This window comes from Archocentrus centrarchus, chromosome 24 (assembly GCF_007364275.1).
Source record: "Archocentrus centrarchus isolate MPI-CPG fArcCen1 chromosome 24, fArcCen1, whole genome shotgun sequence".
Classification (NCBI taxonomy): Eukaryota; Metazoa; Chordata; class Actinopteri; order Cichliformes; family Cichlidae; genus Archocentrus; species Archocentrus centrarchus.
The window spans coordinates 13242798-13260305 of record NC_044369.1 but is presented as its reverse complement, the minus strand read 5'-3'; the positions used below and the strand labels follow the sequence as shown (position 1 = coordinate 13260305).

General features: G+C 40.7%; 1 protein-coding gene across 1 annotated transcript in view; it reads left to right on the top strand.

Moving 5' to 3' along the window:
* Positions 1-17508, top strand: part of eva1aa (eva-1 homolog A, regulator of programmed cell death a) — an 81080-nt gene that overhangs the window by 16008 nt on the left and 47564 nt on the right. The window contains exons 2-5 of the mRNA XM_030722257.1: positions 4807-5030; positions 6737-6860; positions 10070-10222; positions 17351-17494. Coding sequence (XP_030578117.1) covers positions 4807-5030; positions 6737-6860; positions 10070-10222; positions 17351-17494 — 645 coding nt within the window. The remainder of the gene's footprint in view (positions 1-4806; positions 5031-6736; positions 6861-10069; positions 10223-17350; positions 17495-17508) is intronic.

Here is a 17508-nt window from a genome sequence, read left to right as displayed (position 1 = left end):
AGACATGAAGGCAATCTTTTAAGTTTATTTACCCACACCCAGGTGTAAATTGGAAATTATATTTGAAATGCACAAGTTTGTGTACTAGTACTGATCCCTGGATGGAACCACTTTGCTGACTGGGGTTTTCTATGTCATGTTGACACAGCACATCAAACTGCCACTCATCTCCATCATACCTGACCTGCTCCATCCCTGGGTCAGACTTAAGGGTCATCACATGACCAGAAATGGGGGCTAATAATCTGGTTTATGACTGGCTGGGAGATAGTGACTGTGGACATTATTTCCTACCGATGGGCTCAGTTGCATAATGTGACAAAATCCCATTGGTGTTGGGCAATAAAAAGGCAGGTGCAGTTAACAAATCCCTGTGTGTACTTGGGCAGATATTAAATTAGCCTTTTAATCTAGTTCATGACAAGAGATGAGCTCCTTTTACACAAGAAGCGCCAGAACCACAGCCTCCTGTCTTTTAATGACAGAATAAACAAACCGGTAGACATAATAGTGCAGCACTTTTGTCAAGAGAAAGGGCAGAGAGCTAGTTAAATAGGGAGTCTGGCCCCACATGAAAAGAAACGCAGAGGAAAAGGGAGGAGGAAAGACGCCTGGGTGTTCCTCAAGCATTGTTGAGCCGTCTGCCTTTGAGGGACACCTGTCATTGGCTGGGCGGTCCACATAGGTGCCTTAACGCCGCCTGATTTGTTGGCCTTAAAATGAGGCTTCAGTCAACAGGTAATGGGAAGGGAACAATAGTGATGATCCTAAAGAAGAGAGGGAAGCAGAGTGGGAGGAGGGTGCAGTGGTGGGAAAAAAAATAGATTCTTTAGAAGGCACCTGAGGGTTTGTGTGAGATAATCTGTTTGCCTTTTACTCACAGTCCTCCTTTTGTCGGGTGGAGGGAGGCGTATCGATGTGTTTGTGGCACTCAGACTGTTGCTCAAGGATCGCTGTCTCAAGAAACTTCTCCTGCAAGTGGTCCGTTCAAATTCACTTATCTATCTTCAGTCCTCTCTGATTTACCCCTTTCGTAACCTCGTCTGTTTCCATAGTTACACAACCTCAGCCAAGGCCTGGCTAACTGTACGGCTGCACAAAATCGTGGTCTCTCGTGGCACTTTGCCAAGAGCCAGTCCCTAATAATGTGATACTGTTACACCATCACCCACACCCTGGTTTCAGGAGCCAAACAGCAGGGCTTGTTCCTACCACGTTGTTTGTGTTGACATTTTGTATGCATGTGCGTGTTTGTGCGCGTGTATTTATGTGTGTGTGGTCCAACTGCTCGGGGAATGCCATGTTCCCTCTCACCCTGTGTGGAATGTGGCATGCAAAGCAGACCTGCGTGTGTGTGTGTGTGTGTGAGAGAGAGAGAGAGGGAGATTACAGTTAATCCCACTAAATTAAAAGAATCAAGTGCAGTAATGATGTGAGAAGTGCAATTTCTAAGTCACACCAGGGTTACTTAAACCAGGGGTGTTCAGCATTTTTCGTCTGACAGCCCTGTCAGCTTTTTCTCTGTGTTTTTGGTCACTGAAAACCTTTTCACACGGTTTCTGTGTTTACGTGCAGATACAGAAAACAAAGATTTTGTCTTGCAAATCAGAGGTGTGTGCCTTTTTTTGACATCAGACTGTGCTGTTTATACTTCTAACTGACCAACATTTCTGTATGGTTAGGGTTATGTCACCACCCATTGCAGCATAGTTTTTTTCCATTTGCATGTGGATGGAGATATTTTTTTAATGAAAGTGGAAAATATCAATTTAAAAAAAGAATACCAGTCGATATAACCTGAATTCAAGTAAACTAATTAGAAATGGCCCACTTTTTAGCTCACCATTTCTACTTGCTGCTCCCCTTTGCTTATTTCATAACACTTTGTGACTAATTTCCCATATTAATCAGTTATGGTTAGTTAACAATTTTGTTTGTACTCTTAGATAACAGTTTAATTCTTTTATTCATACTTTTATCTGGTATGCCAGCTGTTAATTCATACTGTTAGCCAACAGCCTAACTGCTATTCCCTACTTGTAACAAAATTTATTTACAACTTTTTATCAAAATAATTATTTTCAATTGTTAGCCATACTATTAACTATTACAGTACAATAGATAACAATTAATTAGGCTATCCATACTTTTATCTTGTTGTTCAACTATTAATTTATGCTGTTAGCCAAAAGTTTAGCTACTATTTCATACAACATTTTTTACAGCATTTTATTCAAAATCAGTGTTTTCAGTTGTTAGCCATGCTATAACTACTTCAGTAATTTATCTCTGACTGTTAATTCATAATGTTAGCTAGCATTTTAACCACTTGGTCATGCCAATGACTGAAACAAATTATATAGTCATTGGCCCATATTTTTAGAATTCATAGCTTTTTATAAATTCTAATTGCATTTTAACATTTTATTCATGATTTTAACTAGCTACTATATTGCAGTACTATCAATTATGAACAGTTTGTTTTCATTTTTCAATATTTAAAAAAAAACATTTTAAATTGTTATCCATACTATAACAAGCTATGTCATTATTTCAGTTAAAATTTCTGTTCAATTTTATTTATTTATTTATAAATGACCAAATCACAACAACAATCGCCTTGAGGTAAAGACCCTACAATATTAGAGAGAAAACCCCAACAATCAGACGACCCCCTACGAGCAAGCACTCTGTGACACTGGGAAGGAAAAACTCCCTTTTCACAGGAAGAAACCTCGGGCAGAACCCGGCTCAGCTAGAGGCAGCCATCTGTCGTGACTGGTTGGGGGTAAGGGGAGGGGAGTTTTTGGTCATTATCTTTATTCAGTTATTTATGCATTCCTTTTTCTCCCTATTTTCAGCTGCTTATTAATGCTAAACTTTTCAGATCAAACTCGTTCAGGTCTGCTCAGTTTTTTTTATTTAACAGTTAAGCTGCTCTTTCCACCTACACTTTGGCTACTTCAGAAGTAGCCTACCCCCTCAGTAATGACTTAAACAGCCTCTGAATTGTAAATTCAGGCAAAGAGTCCTTTCTCATGCAAATCCAAACACCTACATGCTCATGTATCACGACTTGTTTCCGGGATGGAATTTTTTTTTCTTTTTAGCACAGCCCCAAAACCTAATAGTTAAACCAAATGCATGCAGGTAATAAACACAGCTGTTACAGCAGCAAAACATACTGTATTTACAAAGATAAAAGTGAGCCATACTGTGGTTGGCACTATTTCACTTTCCAGTAATATGCAGTGTATACCTGTTGTCCTTTATCACATTGCACCCACAGGTGGAAACCTGTTACTGTGAGAAATGGTGGTTTAATAACCATCTCTATTTAGAGTGAGGCTGACCTTTCAATGCCCGGGAATGTCTCCTGTTTCCCTTCCCCCTTTTTAACTGTGGCCATGGTGATAAGGGCACAATGTGTGTGTTTTGTGTGTATGTTCTGTATGTGCATGTGTGCTAATGTGTGTGATAATGATTGCTGTTTTAGTGTTATTTCCTCTTTCCTACCAAACACTAACCAAATAAAGGTAATTGAATGACCGTGTGTCCACTTTGTGTGCGAGCATATGTGACTTTGCCCCTCTGTAAATATGTATGCAGAGCATTAACTGTAAAAAGAAGCCTGAGCTTACGTTGGAATGCCTTTTCTTTTGTTGAAAGTCATCTCTTTAACATATTTTACCACACAGATGTGCGAAAAGTAGCTCGGTTTCCTTTCATATATGGCAAACCTTATACCTTGAGAGAAAAGAGATAAGCTCGGGACTTACATTTTTGAATTTTACAATTCCAGCAAATTTTTTGAAATGGGAGAAGCTAAGTGTTCTTCAGAAGCCAGCTCATAAATGAGCCAGACAGTCGAGAAAGACATTATATGGCAGCGGCCAGGGGATCAGCTCGCTCCTTTATCTGTTTCCTTCTCACAGACTGGAATGTTAATGGTGGCTTTGTGATGAGTTCTCCGGAGTGACTGACAGCCGACTGGCAGCTCTCAAAGACTCTTAACGGAAGAATGGAAGCTTTTCTTTAATTTGAAGCAGTAACTGAGGTGCTTGTTTCATTAAATGGTTATATAATGTGTCTATTCACATGAAACAGCTTGCATAGTGCAAGAAATTATGGTTTCCAGCAAGCAAATTAGATGCTAATAGATATTAAACCTGAGGAGTTGCACATTAAAGGTTTAAGAAAGAGAGACAGCAGCTTATGCACTTCCAGAAACAGTTGGTTCCAGAATTGCTCTTAGATAAATACTAAATAAGCTGATTCTCACGACAACTGGTAGCTTTCTGCTCTGATAAAATGCTCCCAGAGGTTTATTGCCAATTCAGTTCTTGTCCAGTATCCTAATATAGAACAGTAATAATATAAGGTTTTTAGAAATCATCCTTTGCGCATGTTTTTATAATATCAAAACACTGCGGTCTGCTCTACAGTGACGACCCAGGGGCCGAAACTCACAGCTGAATAAGCTAAAGCTTTACTCTCTTTGTGGTGTTGCGCTACTCAAGGCTTTGAGGCATCTTTGAGCTGGAAGCTGTCATCGTTTTTGGGGAGGCTGACATGTTGCTCTTCCAAATGAAGGATAGGGTAAAATGCTAACAACTCTCTGCATATGATAATGGGATGAAATAAGAGATTAAATAGTGTGACATAAAAGTGTACAACCCAAGAATTCTCCAAACTATGCTTGTAATGCCTGTTATGCTAAAGGGTTGCAATGCAATTTGAGGAAATAGTAATGCTTAATGTGCATTAAATGAATGTCTGCGATTGTGCTTTCTTGCTGTTTCACAGGCTACCTGTCCAAAGTGTTGAGGAACTACACAGCAAAGGCTTGTGACGGAGACTTCCTGACTGTTCGCTGCCCTTCGCGCACCACCATCACCATACAGTCAGCTTTTTATGGGAGAAGGGGTGCTTCTGATCCCCAGCAGTGCCCTCAGACCTACCAGGCCCTCCTAAGTTATTATAACACTCGGGAGGATGGTCGATATTGCTCTGTGTCCACTGCACTACAGGTAAATAACCAGGCTCATTGCTCTTTATTGTCATTATTTGTAATTGTATTCAGCTGATATTTAATTGAGTTTTCCTAAGTGTAAAGTATCTCGTCCCATATTTGGCATCCTGCCTTCTGTTGGTCACTGCTTAATGCACAAACCTTTCTTTTTTGGGGTTGAGAGAAACTGTCCTGTAAAATGGTCAAATTGGCCAAGGGTTAAACTTTGTAGAACCCCCGATTATATAATGCTTTGTGGGAACGTTTTCCGGCAAATTACACTCACTAAAGAGGAAGCAGGCTTGTATGTTCCCGTGACACAAAGCGATTTCATGGGGTCTTTGCTTTAGCATCCTCTCCTAAATTGGGATGCGGCTGGACAAGAAGAACTGCTTTGCCGCACCAACACAAACACACACAAACACATCCTGTTCGGCATTCATTCAGTTGTTCGGTTTATTCTTAGTCCCCACTGCCTTTTAGCATCAACCACCCTCCGTTTCCATAATAGCCATGAATGCACAGACACAGAGAGTGCATTGTGCTGAAGTGAGAGAATGACTGCCGTGCCACCCACATGAGCACAACCCTGAGGAATCCCAGTGTGCCACCTGTTCATGATTTTTGGTTTGCTGACCTTACAGTAGGAATGTTTCCATGTAAAAAAGCTTGTTTGTTGATGCCTCAGGTTCCCCCCAGTGGCATGTGTCTTTATCTGCTAACTTAATGATTTTAAATTTCCTTTTAAGAGCTGGCACTCAGACCGGTCAGGGAAGATGAACACCTTCACTGATCTTATTATTTAAAGTGCTGTGAGATTACTTAAGTTGTAATTTATTGCTATGTAGATAAAACTGAAGTGAATCAATCTGATGAAAAGACCAAAACCAACAATGGCCATCACTCAGTGCTCTGCAACCCGTTCTTCAGGGGGAACAAACATGGTCGTTTCTCCTAAAGATGTTACTTTTTAAAACCAAAAACTTAAATGTAGTTTGTAGCAAACAGGATCGTTGACTGACTGTTTGCAGCCATGGATCAATACCCATTTGCGGGTATTTCCAGTTGCAGGAAGGTGTATGTGGAATGAATCAAAATAAACGTCAGCAGGCAGCCATGTGCATGTTATTGAAGTAACAGCTAAAACAATTCTGTGGTTTACTGTGTTTTTTTGTTTCTGGACTACAGGGAGGAGGTCTACAGCCCAGAAGAATAAGACTTCTCAGTCAATAGTTATTGTTTAATTTATTTTTTTTGTTGATTTTGGTGTTCTTATTAGATCTGCTGACTTATTTTTCATGTTTGCATCTATCCACAGTAAGGACCTTCATGTGTATTCAATGTGGTTTTAGGTGGAAATACACAAATTATGCCTCTTATTTTACCCCAGCACTACTTCAGTGGTAACTCATCCCTTTCCTTGCTTTTTTGAAACTGATGCAAATCTTTTAATATTTCATTTAAGGAAGGCTCTGAACCTTTCAGCCATTCCTCCAGCAACTAGGATTTCAGCTGGGGAGAATGCAGTGTGTTGGAATGTTCACTGGGGTTATGGCAAGCTAAAAAACCAAAGAGGCGACTTGATGCCATATATCCTAATGGGTATAAGCAGCCTGTTTGAAGCGGTTTTAGGTGTGTCTGCTGCTGGTCTCACTATCATTGGCTTAATGTTCTCCCTCTAAACCTGTCTTTGTTCTTCTCCCGTTCTGTGTCACTCTGTTTTAGAAAATGCAGGACGAGTGCCAGGACAGAAGGAGCTGTCAAGTCCTTGTCAATAGCCGCGTATTTGGGATGGACCAGTGTCCTGGCAGCAGTAAATACCTAATTGTGTGGTACAAATGCAGACCTAGTAAGTCTTTCATCACCCTGTATTGTGACAGCGACACAAATTTCTGTCCCTGCCTGTGCCTGAACCATTCTTTCTTTTTCTTTTTTTTTTCTTTCACAGCTCCACATTTGGTCAGAAATACATCAGGGTGGTGTCAGGTCATTTGCACTAGGGACAAACCAAACTAGTACACTAACAATCAAAGGAAATCCCAAGTCTAGTGTTTATATTTATACCACTGCTCTGCCCTGTAGCAGTTTATAAAGTATCTGATTAATATTTGAACTAGGTGCTAGGGCTGAGGTATATTGTTTAATGTATTAAAGGAAATGTATTGCTTTTCTCTAATTAGTGGCTGGCCAAAATTTCACATTAAGGATTTCTGTCTACTAGGGACAGCCAAACAGAAAAAAAAAATGGCCTAAAAGGAGGTGGCCTTGAAGGGAGAGTAAATAAAGTGGCTTGTTTCAGTGTCCAGGCCAATTTAAAGATAAAAATACTGAACTGGAAATGATGATAATGGGTTTTTCTAACACAGCTGGGCTCTATGTGAGATAAATTGTGGTGTTGTAGGGAACAATTTGCAGTTCTGGTTTAACACAGCTGTTACCCTAGGAAGTATTTATAGCATCAGGATGTAGTATGTGGTGCTAACTCAGAAACTACAGTCAAAATAAAGAAACGTCTCCTAGTGAACAAAATATATATGTTTGATATCATATATATTGACAATAATGGAGGACTACGTTATGTCAGGTTTTGGCTGCGCAGGCAGTACTGAATCAGTATCATTCAATACTGAATATTGGCAGCCATATGTATAACTCCTGCTTCCCTGGAGGCCCCTTTCCTGATCTAGGCTGTATCTATTAGAAAAAAGCAATACACCCAGGACCGTGTTGTCAACCTGTACCCTCGTGCAATGGTTTAAAAAGCCTGGCACATCCACTGAAGGACTCTCTTAATACTACTATGACTCTGCCCGGAGACCTTCTGTAATATGTAATAACTATGGAGGTTATATGTGATCTGAATCTTGGGGAATCTGCCATGTCTCATTTGCAAAGTACACAGTTATATGACAACCTGTTAATAGCAATGTTTGGTCTTTAGCTGGCAAGAAATGTTGAGACTTTACTTCTCCATGCAAACACGTTGCAGCGCTGAGATAAATAGCCTTACTCTCAAGAATATCTTATCCTTATACCAAAGTTTGTTCATTCTGGCCTCACACTTTTGCAGCAGTTACTGACTAAATTTAAGGTTCAGTTACAGATGCCAAACAGTAGCCTAGTGCTTATAAGGGTCAGAATTGGCAATAGTAATTTAATTTGCTTTTCATTCAACCAGTTTCTACAGGCAACTCATTCTTCTATAGTCTACATCAATTTACGTGTCAGTATCTGTGTGACTCTTGGAATCTCTTCCCTCTTTGCTGTTTCTTTTATATGAAAAAATACTTTATGCATGCCTCTCTGTTTATCCCTCTCCTTCCTCTTCCCTGTGAGCCAGGAAGCTAAGAGTATCACTCCAGAGGGGAGTCACAGCAGTGTGGTAATCCCACCCAGATTCTAATATTCTAGTATTTGTCGCTCAGTGCTGTGCCGAGCCGAGCCACACTGAGCTGTGCAAGAGTTCACACAAGAGTGGCCACAACTCAGCATTAATCCACTGATCCCCCTGCGTTCCCTACTTTTTCTTTCTCCACTGGACCCCAGGGCCAATCAGCAGCTCTTTGTTCACTGTCACTTAACCAATGACTTCTCCGGGGGGAAGAAAGAGGCTGCATGGGGTGTTAGTGAGGTGCAACGGGCAGGTGTCACTGCCTCTGAAAGGAGAGGTGGCTAGAAGATGGTGTTAGTGAAAGAGAACAGGGAGGGTGTGAGAGAAAAAGAGTCTGTCACCAAGAAGTATAACAAACTGGTCCTGGCCATTTTCTTTGCTTTCTCTCTTTTTATTTTTTTTTCCTGCATTCCTGTTCCACTCCCCACATGGATGTAGAAACACTCTGCTCTTGTGTTTGAATTTGCAGGCCAGAGAAGCTACTTCTTGCTGTCACAGGTCACTTTGGGTGGATGTGTCTAAGGAATGCCTCTGCGTGGCTCAACATGTCCACCAAGCCATACTCCCTCTGTCTCATGCCCATTACACTGAATGAAAAATGAAGTCACTGCTCTGTTCTCTGTGCATGTGATAAACTGCTAAACAAAGGTTTCATTTAGAAGTTATTACCTCGCCCATCGATAGGTATAGAGGCTATGTTTTGGGTGACGTTTGATTGTCTGTGTGTTTGTCCGTTAGCAGGATAGCTTGGAAACGGATTTTGATGGAAATTTCAGGAGTTGTTGGGAGTGTTACAAGGAACAATTGATTAGATTTTGGTGGTAATTCGGATCACCATCTGGATCAAGGAATTTTTAAAAGGATTCTTTTCCATTGTGAACCAAAATTCATGAAACTTTGTGGAGATATTCCTTAGGGGCCCAAGAACATACATTTTCATCCTCAAAGATCAAAGTTCAAGGTCACCAAAAATGTTCACAAATCAAGAAAAAAAATCCCTATCTCATCATTGCTGAAATTTGAAAAAATTCATATTTCTGTGAATTTTTCATCTGTTGCAATGCAATTTGGTACTCGGGCATAAACAGTTACTGCTGATAATTTGTTGTCTTTTTCTAATCTAAATTAAAATACTCATAACAATTCAAAGTGAACTACAAGCCGTACACAAAAATCACATACAATACATATCTTGGCAAATGCTTGTTCTAATTTTTTCATTTAGGTTTTTTTTTTTGAGAATGCCATTAGGATAAATAAACATAAACTATAACCAGACTTTATATATGCCATTATCTGTGCAAATCTAATTTTTAAAATAAAATATAAAATCTTATTTTACAGTTTTTAAAAGCCAATAAAATATATATTTCACAAATATATATTTGTGATGGAGTATGACAGCATTGGGTGGTATTGCAGTGTAGTATTGGTAATTTGGGGTGGGGGAGGTATGCACTCTACTGAGTGCCCTGCTAGTAATTTGCATATAATCGTGAAATGCCCATAAAAGGAAACCTCATATCAAACTATATTCAATTAAGTGAAACTTAATTCTTTCACTTTTGACAAAATAAGTGTAGTGTATTCTGTTTTTCTTTTCTGTTTCTTTCTTTTTTTTTTTTTTTGGTTGTCAAGCTTTCTTCCTTGTCTTTCTCTATCCACAGATGAGTATAAGAATAAGGTGGTCTGTGAGGAGGATAAGATGAGGCTAAGCTGCAAACAGGGTATGCAGATTGCTGTCTACTCCGCCATGTTTGGCAGAACTCTGCAGGGCACCCTGGAGTGTCCCCTTCACCACAGGAGGGCCCCATCAGTAGGTAAGAAACCTTCTTACACTCATATTGTGGCAGTGCAAGTATGCAGTGTGTGCCCCTCAAAGCAATATTTTAGGCAGTACTTTTATAGCTTGTGACCATTATATTAGGATAATCCTTCATATTATTGATTTTGGGGTCAGTCTGAGGTCAGTGAAGGAGTGAGATTTTGCACATTAAGATGCTAGCTTAGGATGCAAATTAGGCCTACTTGTGTTTGCATGATGTTAAAGAGAGTAACCTTGTTGTGCTAATGTTCTTATACATATTAATGAACTGGAAGAGTGCAACTTCAGGTCATTCTCCTTGCTAAAAGACAAAAATGCCTTTCAGCGAAGACATAATCAAAACATGCCAGGTATCATTACGCTGAGCAGATGTGAAAAATGAAAACGTTTTAAAGATGAGGTTTACACGCCTGGACTCGAACTCCAGTGAACCACAAAGTGAACTACAAACCCTGTCGGGTTCAAAACACCTGCTCAATTTGCCCCTTCATGAATTTTCTTTGACGTGGGCGATATTGCCTTGAGATGCTGTTGTGGTTTGGAAACCTTTATTCCTCCATTTCCTCCACATTCTTTGCCTCAGAGGCTCTAGACCAAACACTGGCCTGTCACACTTATCATTGATGTCATCTATTCAAACCTCTTTACACTTTGTCCACAAACACTGATTGATAATTAAACTTTTAGAAGCAAATCACCTTTTTCTGAGAGCATTCTGAGATAAAGAAAACCACCACTCAGGCGCAGGTAGACACACACTAACATGCACAGATTGCCAGGAGAACTAGGAGGAATGCAGATCAGATGTCTCTGTCATCAAAAGCACTGAGTTTGGCCTGTTGAAAAGGGACATATTGAGTTCCCTCCAAGTATGTATGCGTGTTTATGTGCATGTGTGAGTGCATGGGCTAACCACATGTACCCCTGCCCTTGTTTAGGGGAATGTTAATGACTGTAAACTTGGATCTGTGACAAGTATTAGTATTAGGTTAACCGTAGGTGCTGTTGTGGTGACCCTGACCTTTTAGCCAGGCAGTCTTTTTAAACTCTATATGAGCAGGAAGCAGTGGACCAGACATGTGACATGTAGGTGTAGCAGGTGAGACAGGGCTGCTTTGAGATCTGATTTCAGAGGAGAAGCGGTGTTCACTGGCAAATCACATATTTGCCGTTTGTGTGTTTACATCAACTGTAGAGTCAGACATACACAAACTCCTGTTCACCCATTATGTAGAATGATTTTTTTTCCTCTCTCCATCATATATACACGTGTGTGCATGTAAACAGTGCAGTCACCCACAGCCACCCCCTGAGCTGTTCCAGACAGCCTAGTGGTGCTGTAGGTGGGATTTCCTCTGTCAGCTCCATCTTTGATGTGGCTCTTATGTCACCTCGAGCAGGAACTGAGGGTGCCTTGAGCGACAGCTGAGACATACACTGTTGATTATTTCTAAATGCTCCCCCTCCTTCTTTTCTCCCCCTCCCGCAGTAGCGTGGAGCCTCCGGTGCATGTGTGTGCTTGTGGCTCTGTATGTCTGAATAATCTTGAGGTTGGCACTCGCATAAAGCACAAGTTTGTTTTGTGCCTGTTTTGAATTTAAGTTTCCTTAAATGAGTGTTCGAATGTGCCAACAGGATAGGTTATGGTAATCTCTCAAACCGCACCTCCCTGGCAAAGTCATTGCAGCCTGATTTGTGGGATCAGCCGCTGAACTCACACAGCTGGCTGCACCTGCCCAGGTGTGTGATGCGTAGTGTAATGTTAAGATATATTATGGTGCTTTGCTTGTACACTGTTTTCTTAGAATGATCATATGTGCTCTGTTTCATGGAAAGGTTTAACACCAGCCACCTGCCAGAAAGTGGGAAAGCTTTGTGAGAACTTTGGCTAGTCACAAAAACAAATGTCTTGTAGCTTTTTCCAGTGAACTTATTTACCTTGACTAAATTTACCACAGGGAATTTACTGGCATATAGAGCCATGGAAAACTGTAATCTGGTTTCCTGTTGAATACAAAAGTATGTATACAGGCATGTACTCACAAAATTAGGCCTCTTTGATCTTGTCTGTTCCTTATTTTCTGAGTAGGAGTGGTGGAGTTGGACGGCTCTCGGCGGTGATGAAGAATCCTCAAAGTAAAGGGGCCTGCTTCAGCCCTCCTCTCTCATCTGCCCTATTACCATCATACACACCTCTTGACATCTAAATAGCCCCCCATGCTTGGCATGCAGGATCTTAGAGTGCTTTTTTTTTTTTTTTTTTTAAATAAAGGAAGGCTAGTGTGCTTTCACTTTTGAGTGTGTGCTTTGAAAAAGATGTTTCAAACTTTTGCCTGTATGCAGGTTGGTTACACTTTCAGATTCTCGTGGTAGTTTTTTTTTAAAGCTGAAAATGCACAGCTGCACTTCGACTTTAACACTTAATTTTGGACACCTGTTCCAGTTTTAGGGTGTGAGATACTTCGCTGTAAAACTATCTGTATTTATTACTGACGCTGGTGGGTACAGAGCAGATAAATAGCAGGATGTCTGTACTGTTTTGGACATTGCAGACATAGATGTAGATATAGATTTAGATCAAATGTGCAGTTCTGTCTGTTTAAATCGGTCCTGAAAGACCTTAGCTGACAGACTTCAGTCACCAGATTATTTTTCTTAAAGTTTGCAAAAATATCAATGATATTTGTGTACTGGCTATCAAGAATTTCTCAGAGTGCATGTTTTCTATTATAGAAGGCTCATGCGGGGTTACGGTGATAACACACATAACACACATACCAAATTGTCTGATTCACTGAGATGATTCTGACATAACTTGCTATCACCCTACAAACCCACATATGGAAAAATCTCTGCATGTACAGTACTGTGCAAAAGTCTCGAGCTGGCCCTCATTTCTTTAGATTTTGCTAGAAATATGGGAAATAGATGGAGTGATTTACTGAAACATGCAAACATACTGTACATGGGAGTACAGTATATAAGGCAGTAACAGAGGTTGCACAATTCTACCAAACATGAAAGTCAATATTTGCTATGACCACCTTTATTCTTCAGCACAGCCTGAACTCTCTTAGGAATCTTTCTTGTAATTTCTTTAAGCAGTCTTCAGGAATAGTTCTCCAGACTTTCCAAAGCTCTTCTTTGGAGTGTGACACTGCTTAAAAAAAAAAAAGTCCCAAGAAAATCTGGCTCCTTGGCAGCAAAATTTAAAGAAGTGTGTGGTGGCTCAAGGCTTTTGCACATATGTATACATGTATATGGCGTGACTGTGTCAGGATATTGATGTGTGTTACAGTAAAATATATCCCTGCAGAAATGAAAGAGCATTTTAGGGCAAATGCGTGTCGTGTGTATTGCGGGAAGGTTGTCTCAAATTCATCAGTGACATCCACTTAAAGCACTTGGCGTGTGCAGGTCCTTTCACCTTATCTCAGCATCTGAAAATCACTCTTCTGTTACACAAAGAGTTTTAATCCCACAGCAATGAGTTAAACCTCCCCATTAAATGATACGTATTACGGATGAATCAGAGTGAAAGAGGAGATGACTGCTTTTCCATCAATTGTCTTCAAATTCCAGGAAAGGTGTGCGTGGGTGGAAAACTTGGAGGATTGTTATGGTAGTTCTAGTGAGAATGTGGTTGCTGTACTCTTTGCACATGTGTGTGCGCTCATTCGTGAATTTGGATATGTGCTCAGAGGTGTGTTTTGTTTATTTGAAAACACAAAGTTGCTGTACTACAGATTTGTTTGACACCGGCTCCCAGGATATGTGGCACTGAAAATGCACTCACCCTACAGTGTAGTACATCGGCCTTAATATATGTGACTCTGTAACAAGTGAAACCCCTGACATGGTATTCTGCCGGGACGTGAGCACCAGCAGATAAATTGTGAACACACAATCCAACACTGACACTTAGAAAAGTTTACTGATGTGACTAAACGAGTTGAAATGCTGCTGGTACGAAACAGCATATCAACATACACTTGAAAACCATGCAGTACAGAGGAACAGCTTCAGGTGATGGGTTCTCGAGGTAGAATTACCCTTTCATTGTTTTAGAAGCTCGGGTCAGTAACTTTTAGAACTGTGTGATTCCTTTAAAGAAAAATACTTTCAGGTGATTTTCTGCATGTGACCTCAGTTTATGTTTCCTGCTGTAATCAGTCATCAGTAAGAATAAGTGTGTGTGTGTGTGTGTGTGTGTGTGTGTGTGTGTGTGTGTGTGTGTGTGTGTGTGTGTGTGTGTGTGTGTGTGTGTGTGTGTGTGTGTGTGTGTGTGTGTCCAGGAAGCTCCTCCCTTTCCTCACTTGCTGCTTCACTTGACTATGGACCTACTCTTCTGAACTATAGGCCTGTCCTTGTTGGGTGTGTGGAGGATAGAGGGGTGGTGGCCCAAGCTTGGAAAATTGGAGAGGGTAAAGGTTAGAGGTAACCGGGTTTATTCATGTCTTGTGTGTGTGTGTGTGTGTGCGTGCGTGAGAGAGTGAGAGAGTGAGAGAGAGGACTGTTGCATGCTTGTCTATCTGTGTTAAAACCACTAATGAGAGCCAGAGGAGGTCAGACCCTCAGGAGTGTTCTGTGTCTTTTGTGTGTGTGTGTGTGTGTGTGTGTGTGTGTGTGTGTGTGTGTGTGTGTGTGTGTGTGTGTGTGTGTGTGTGTGTGTGTGGCTGAGCTGGTGAACAAAGAATACATGTGTGTCTCCATCCTCTCCATCAGTTCCTGAACCTTTAGGTCCCACCCCATTTTCTGTGAGCCCCGTGCTCTACTAATCACCCAGTCAGGGATTCTAAGCTGCAGTTAATGGGGGGGGGGGGGGGGGGGGGGGGGGGGGGGGGGGGGGGGGGCTGTCTGTCAGTGGACTTGGTTTGTCAAGGAAGACATTTTAAAGCCCTCTGGTAAGAAAAAAGAGCGACAGAGAAAATTAAAGCACATCAGTCGGAGCAGGAGGTCATTGTAGTGCTGTACTGTGTTTGCATACTGAATCAACTTTAGCCACAATCAGGGATCTTTACAGTTCCTAGTAGAAACCTGGAAATAAAACAGTGATGAAAAAAGTTTTTTTGTTTTGTGCTTTGTTTATTTATATACTTTATAGCAAAATATGAAGTGATTAAGAAAGTATTAAGGAATTAGGGAAATAACAGCCAATAGTTGCAGCATTAATCTCAGTCATAGGCACAGGCTGTTGATCAGTTTGTGTTATATAAACTGATGATAAGTTGCTAATAGGGACAATAACCTCTTACATGTGAACCTCTTACGCTCACCTGACACTTTATTAGGTACGTCTTGCTAGAACTGTGTTGGCTCCCCTTTTACCTTCAGACCAGTGTTAATTCTTCATGGCATAGACTCCAGAAGGAATCTGTGCTGGAAACATTCTGATTTTGGTCCATGTTGATATGACAGGATCACACAGATTTGTCAACTGACATCCATGATGCTAATATCCCATTCTACAACATCCCAAAGGTGCTCTATTGGATTGAGATCTGGTGACTGATTTGAGTTCAGTATGTGTTCAAGAAACCAGTTTGAGATGAGATGATTTGAAATGAATTATACTGGTATTAGCCTCATTTTCTAAAGCTGAGATAATTGGGCAGTTATTCAGTCAAAACAAAGTTGATTTGTCATTATCATAATTAAAACATTGATAACTAAATTAGTAAAAAATTTCCTCTAAATTTAGGACTGATGGTGGAATTAAGATGAACTTTTTTTTCACATGAGTCCACATATTTTAAGTGACAGTGGGAATTATCTGACCTTTGAGGCATGTTCCTTCATATCCAGTTACTTTCACTGGTTCCCACAGGCTTTCACACTACATCCTAGTTGGGAATTCCAGTATGTCAGCTCCAGCTTTTGGGGGGGGGTCCGGGTACCCATTTGAACTGTGTCAAATTGGACCAACAGTGATTCACATTGTTGAGAAGATTAATGCGATGCATATGCTGTGACCTGTAACTACACAAGATTTATGGTACAGATTATCCTACAATTTATTTAAATGACAAAAAATGTATTCTCTCCTGATTATAAGGCGGGACTGCAGGGTTTGATATTATGCAGGACCACTAGATTACCCTCAGACACTTCCTGACTGTGACATTTAACCTTTGGCCATAATTTGTTGTGGTCTGGTGACCGTTAAATCAAGTCTTAACCAGCATGTCTTCTTTAGCTGTCTTCTGCATTTCTCCCTCTGCACAGGCCGCCAAGACAGCCAAGTGTCCATTTTCAAAGGCTCATTTCCTTGTGTTGTTTTTAGGGGTTAGATGGACCGTGGGGGCCCGAGAGGCATCCATGTGGAACCAAGGCCCATCCACATTCCCACAAGACACAACAGGAGTTGATTAGTGGTCCTCATACCTTTATACTTAGTGTCACTGGTGTCATGTGGAGAAATGTAGAATGGGAATTCCACTGGGATTGCACCTTTAAGTACTTTTTCATATTCCCTTCACTATTAAATTCAGTTGCAGTTTACTGGCTTAAATGTTGGCGTGTCATCTTCTGTAGCTGTGTTACAAATATGAAAGAAAGGACAGAAATTAAAGGCAAAAAAATAGGAGAGGAGAGGAGTTGACTGGTGCTGCTTAGTGATGTATGAGAGGCCTATCCTTTACATTTACAGGCTTCTATACACACACTCCCACACACACACACACACACAATGTAACGCCTCCGAAAGGTTTCTCTGTGCGGGTCTGGTGTGGACAGAGACTCCAGCGTGGGATCTGAGATGTGGAAGTGTTTCTGTGTGTGTCCATTGCTGAGATTCATGTCATCTAAGAACAGAGAGAATAAGAAATGGAAAATGATATCAGTTACAGGGGAATTAGGGACATTTACTATAGTTTTTTTTTAATGCTGTCTGGACTTTGTCCATTTATACAGAAAATATTTTAACAGGAATCTTCATTTCTAAATGTTTTTGCCTAGAATTTTAAGAGAAGTTAATATTTTACAATTTTGTATGTTAAGCTGGAATTTTTCTATATAATATTTTGGATTTTATTCATCATTTTCCAGTGAATCAGATGTTACTGAAAATGATGTAGTACACAAAGTATTAGTAAATATTTACCCCTCTCTGTCCTTGTTCCAGAGTGCCAGTCATCTGTGGCTCTGCAGGTCCTTACGGCGCGCTGCCAGGGAAAGAAAACCTGTCTGATCCGAGCGTCCACAAGAGAGTTTGGAGATCCGTGTTACGCTGGCACCAGGAAGTACCTCAGCGTCATCTACACCTGTGGTGAGTCCCCCAAG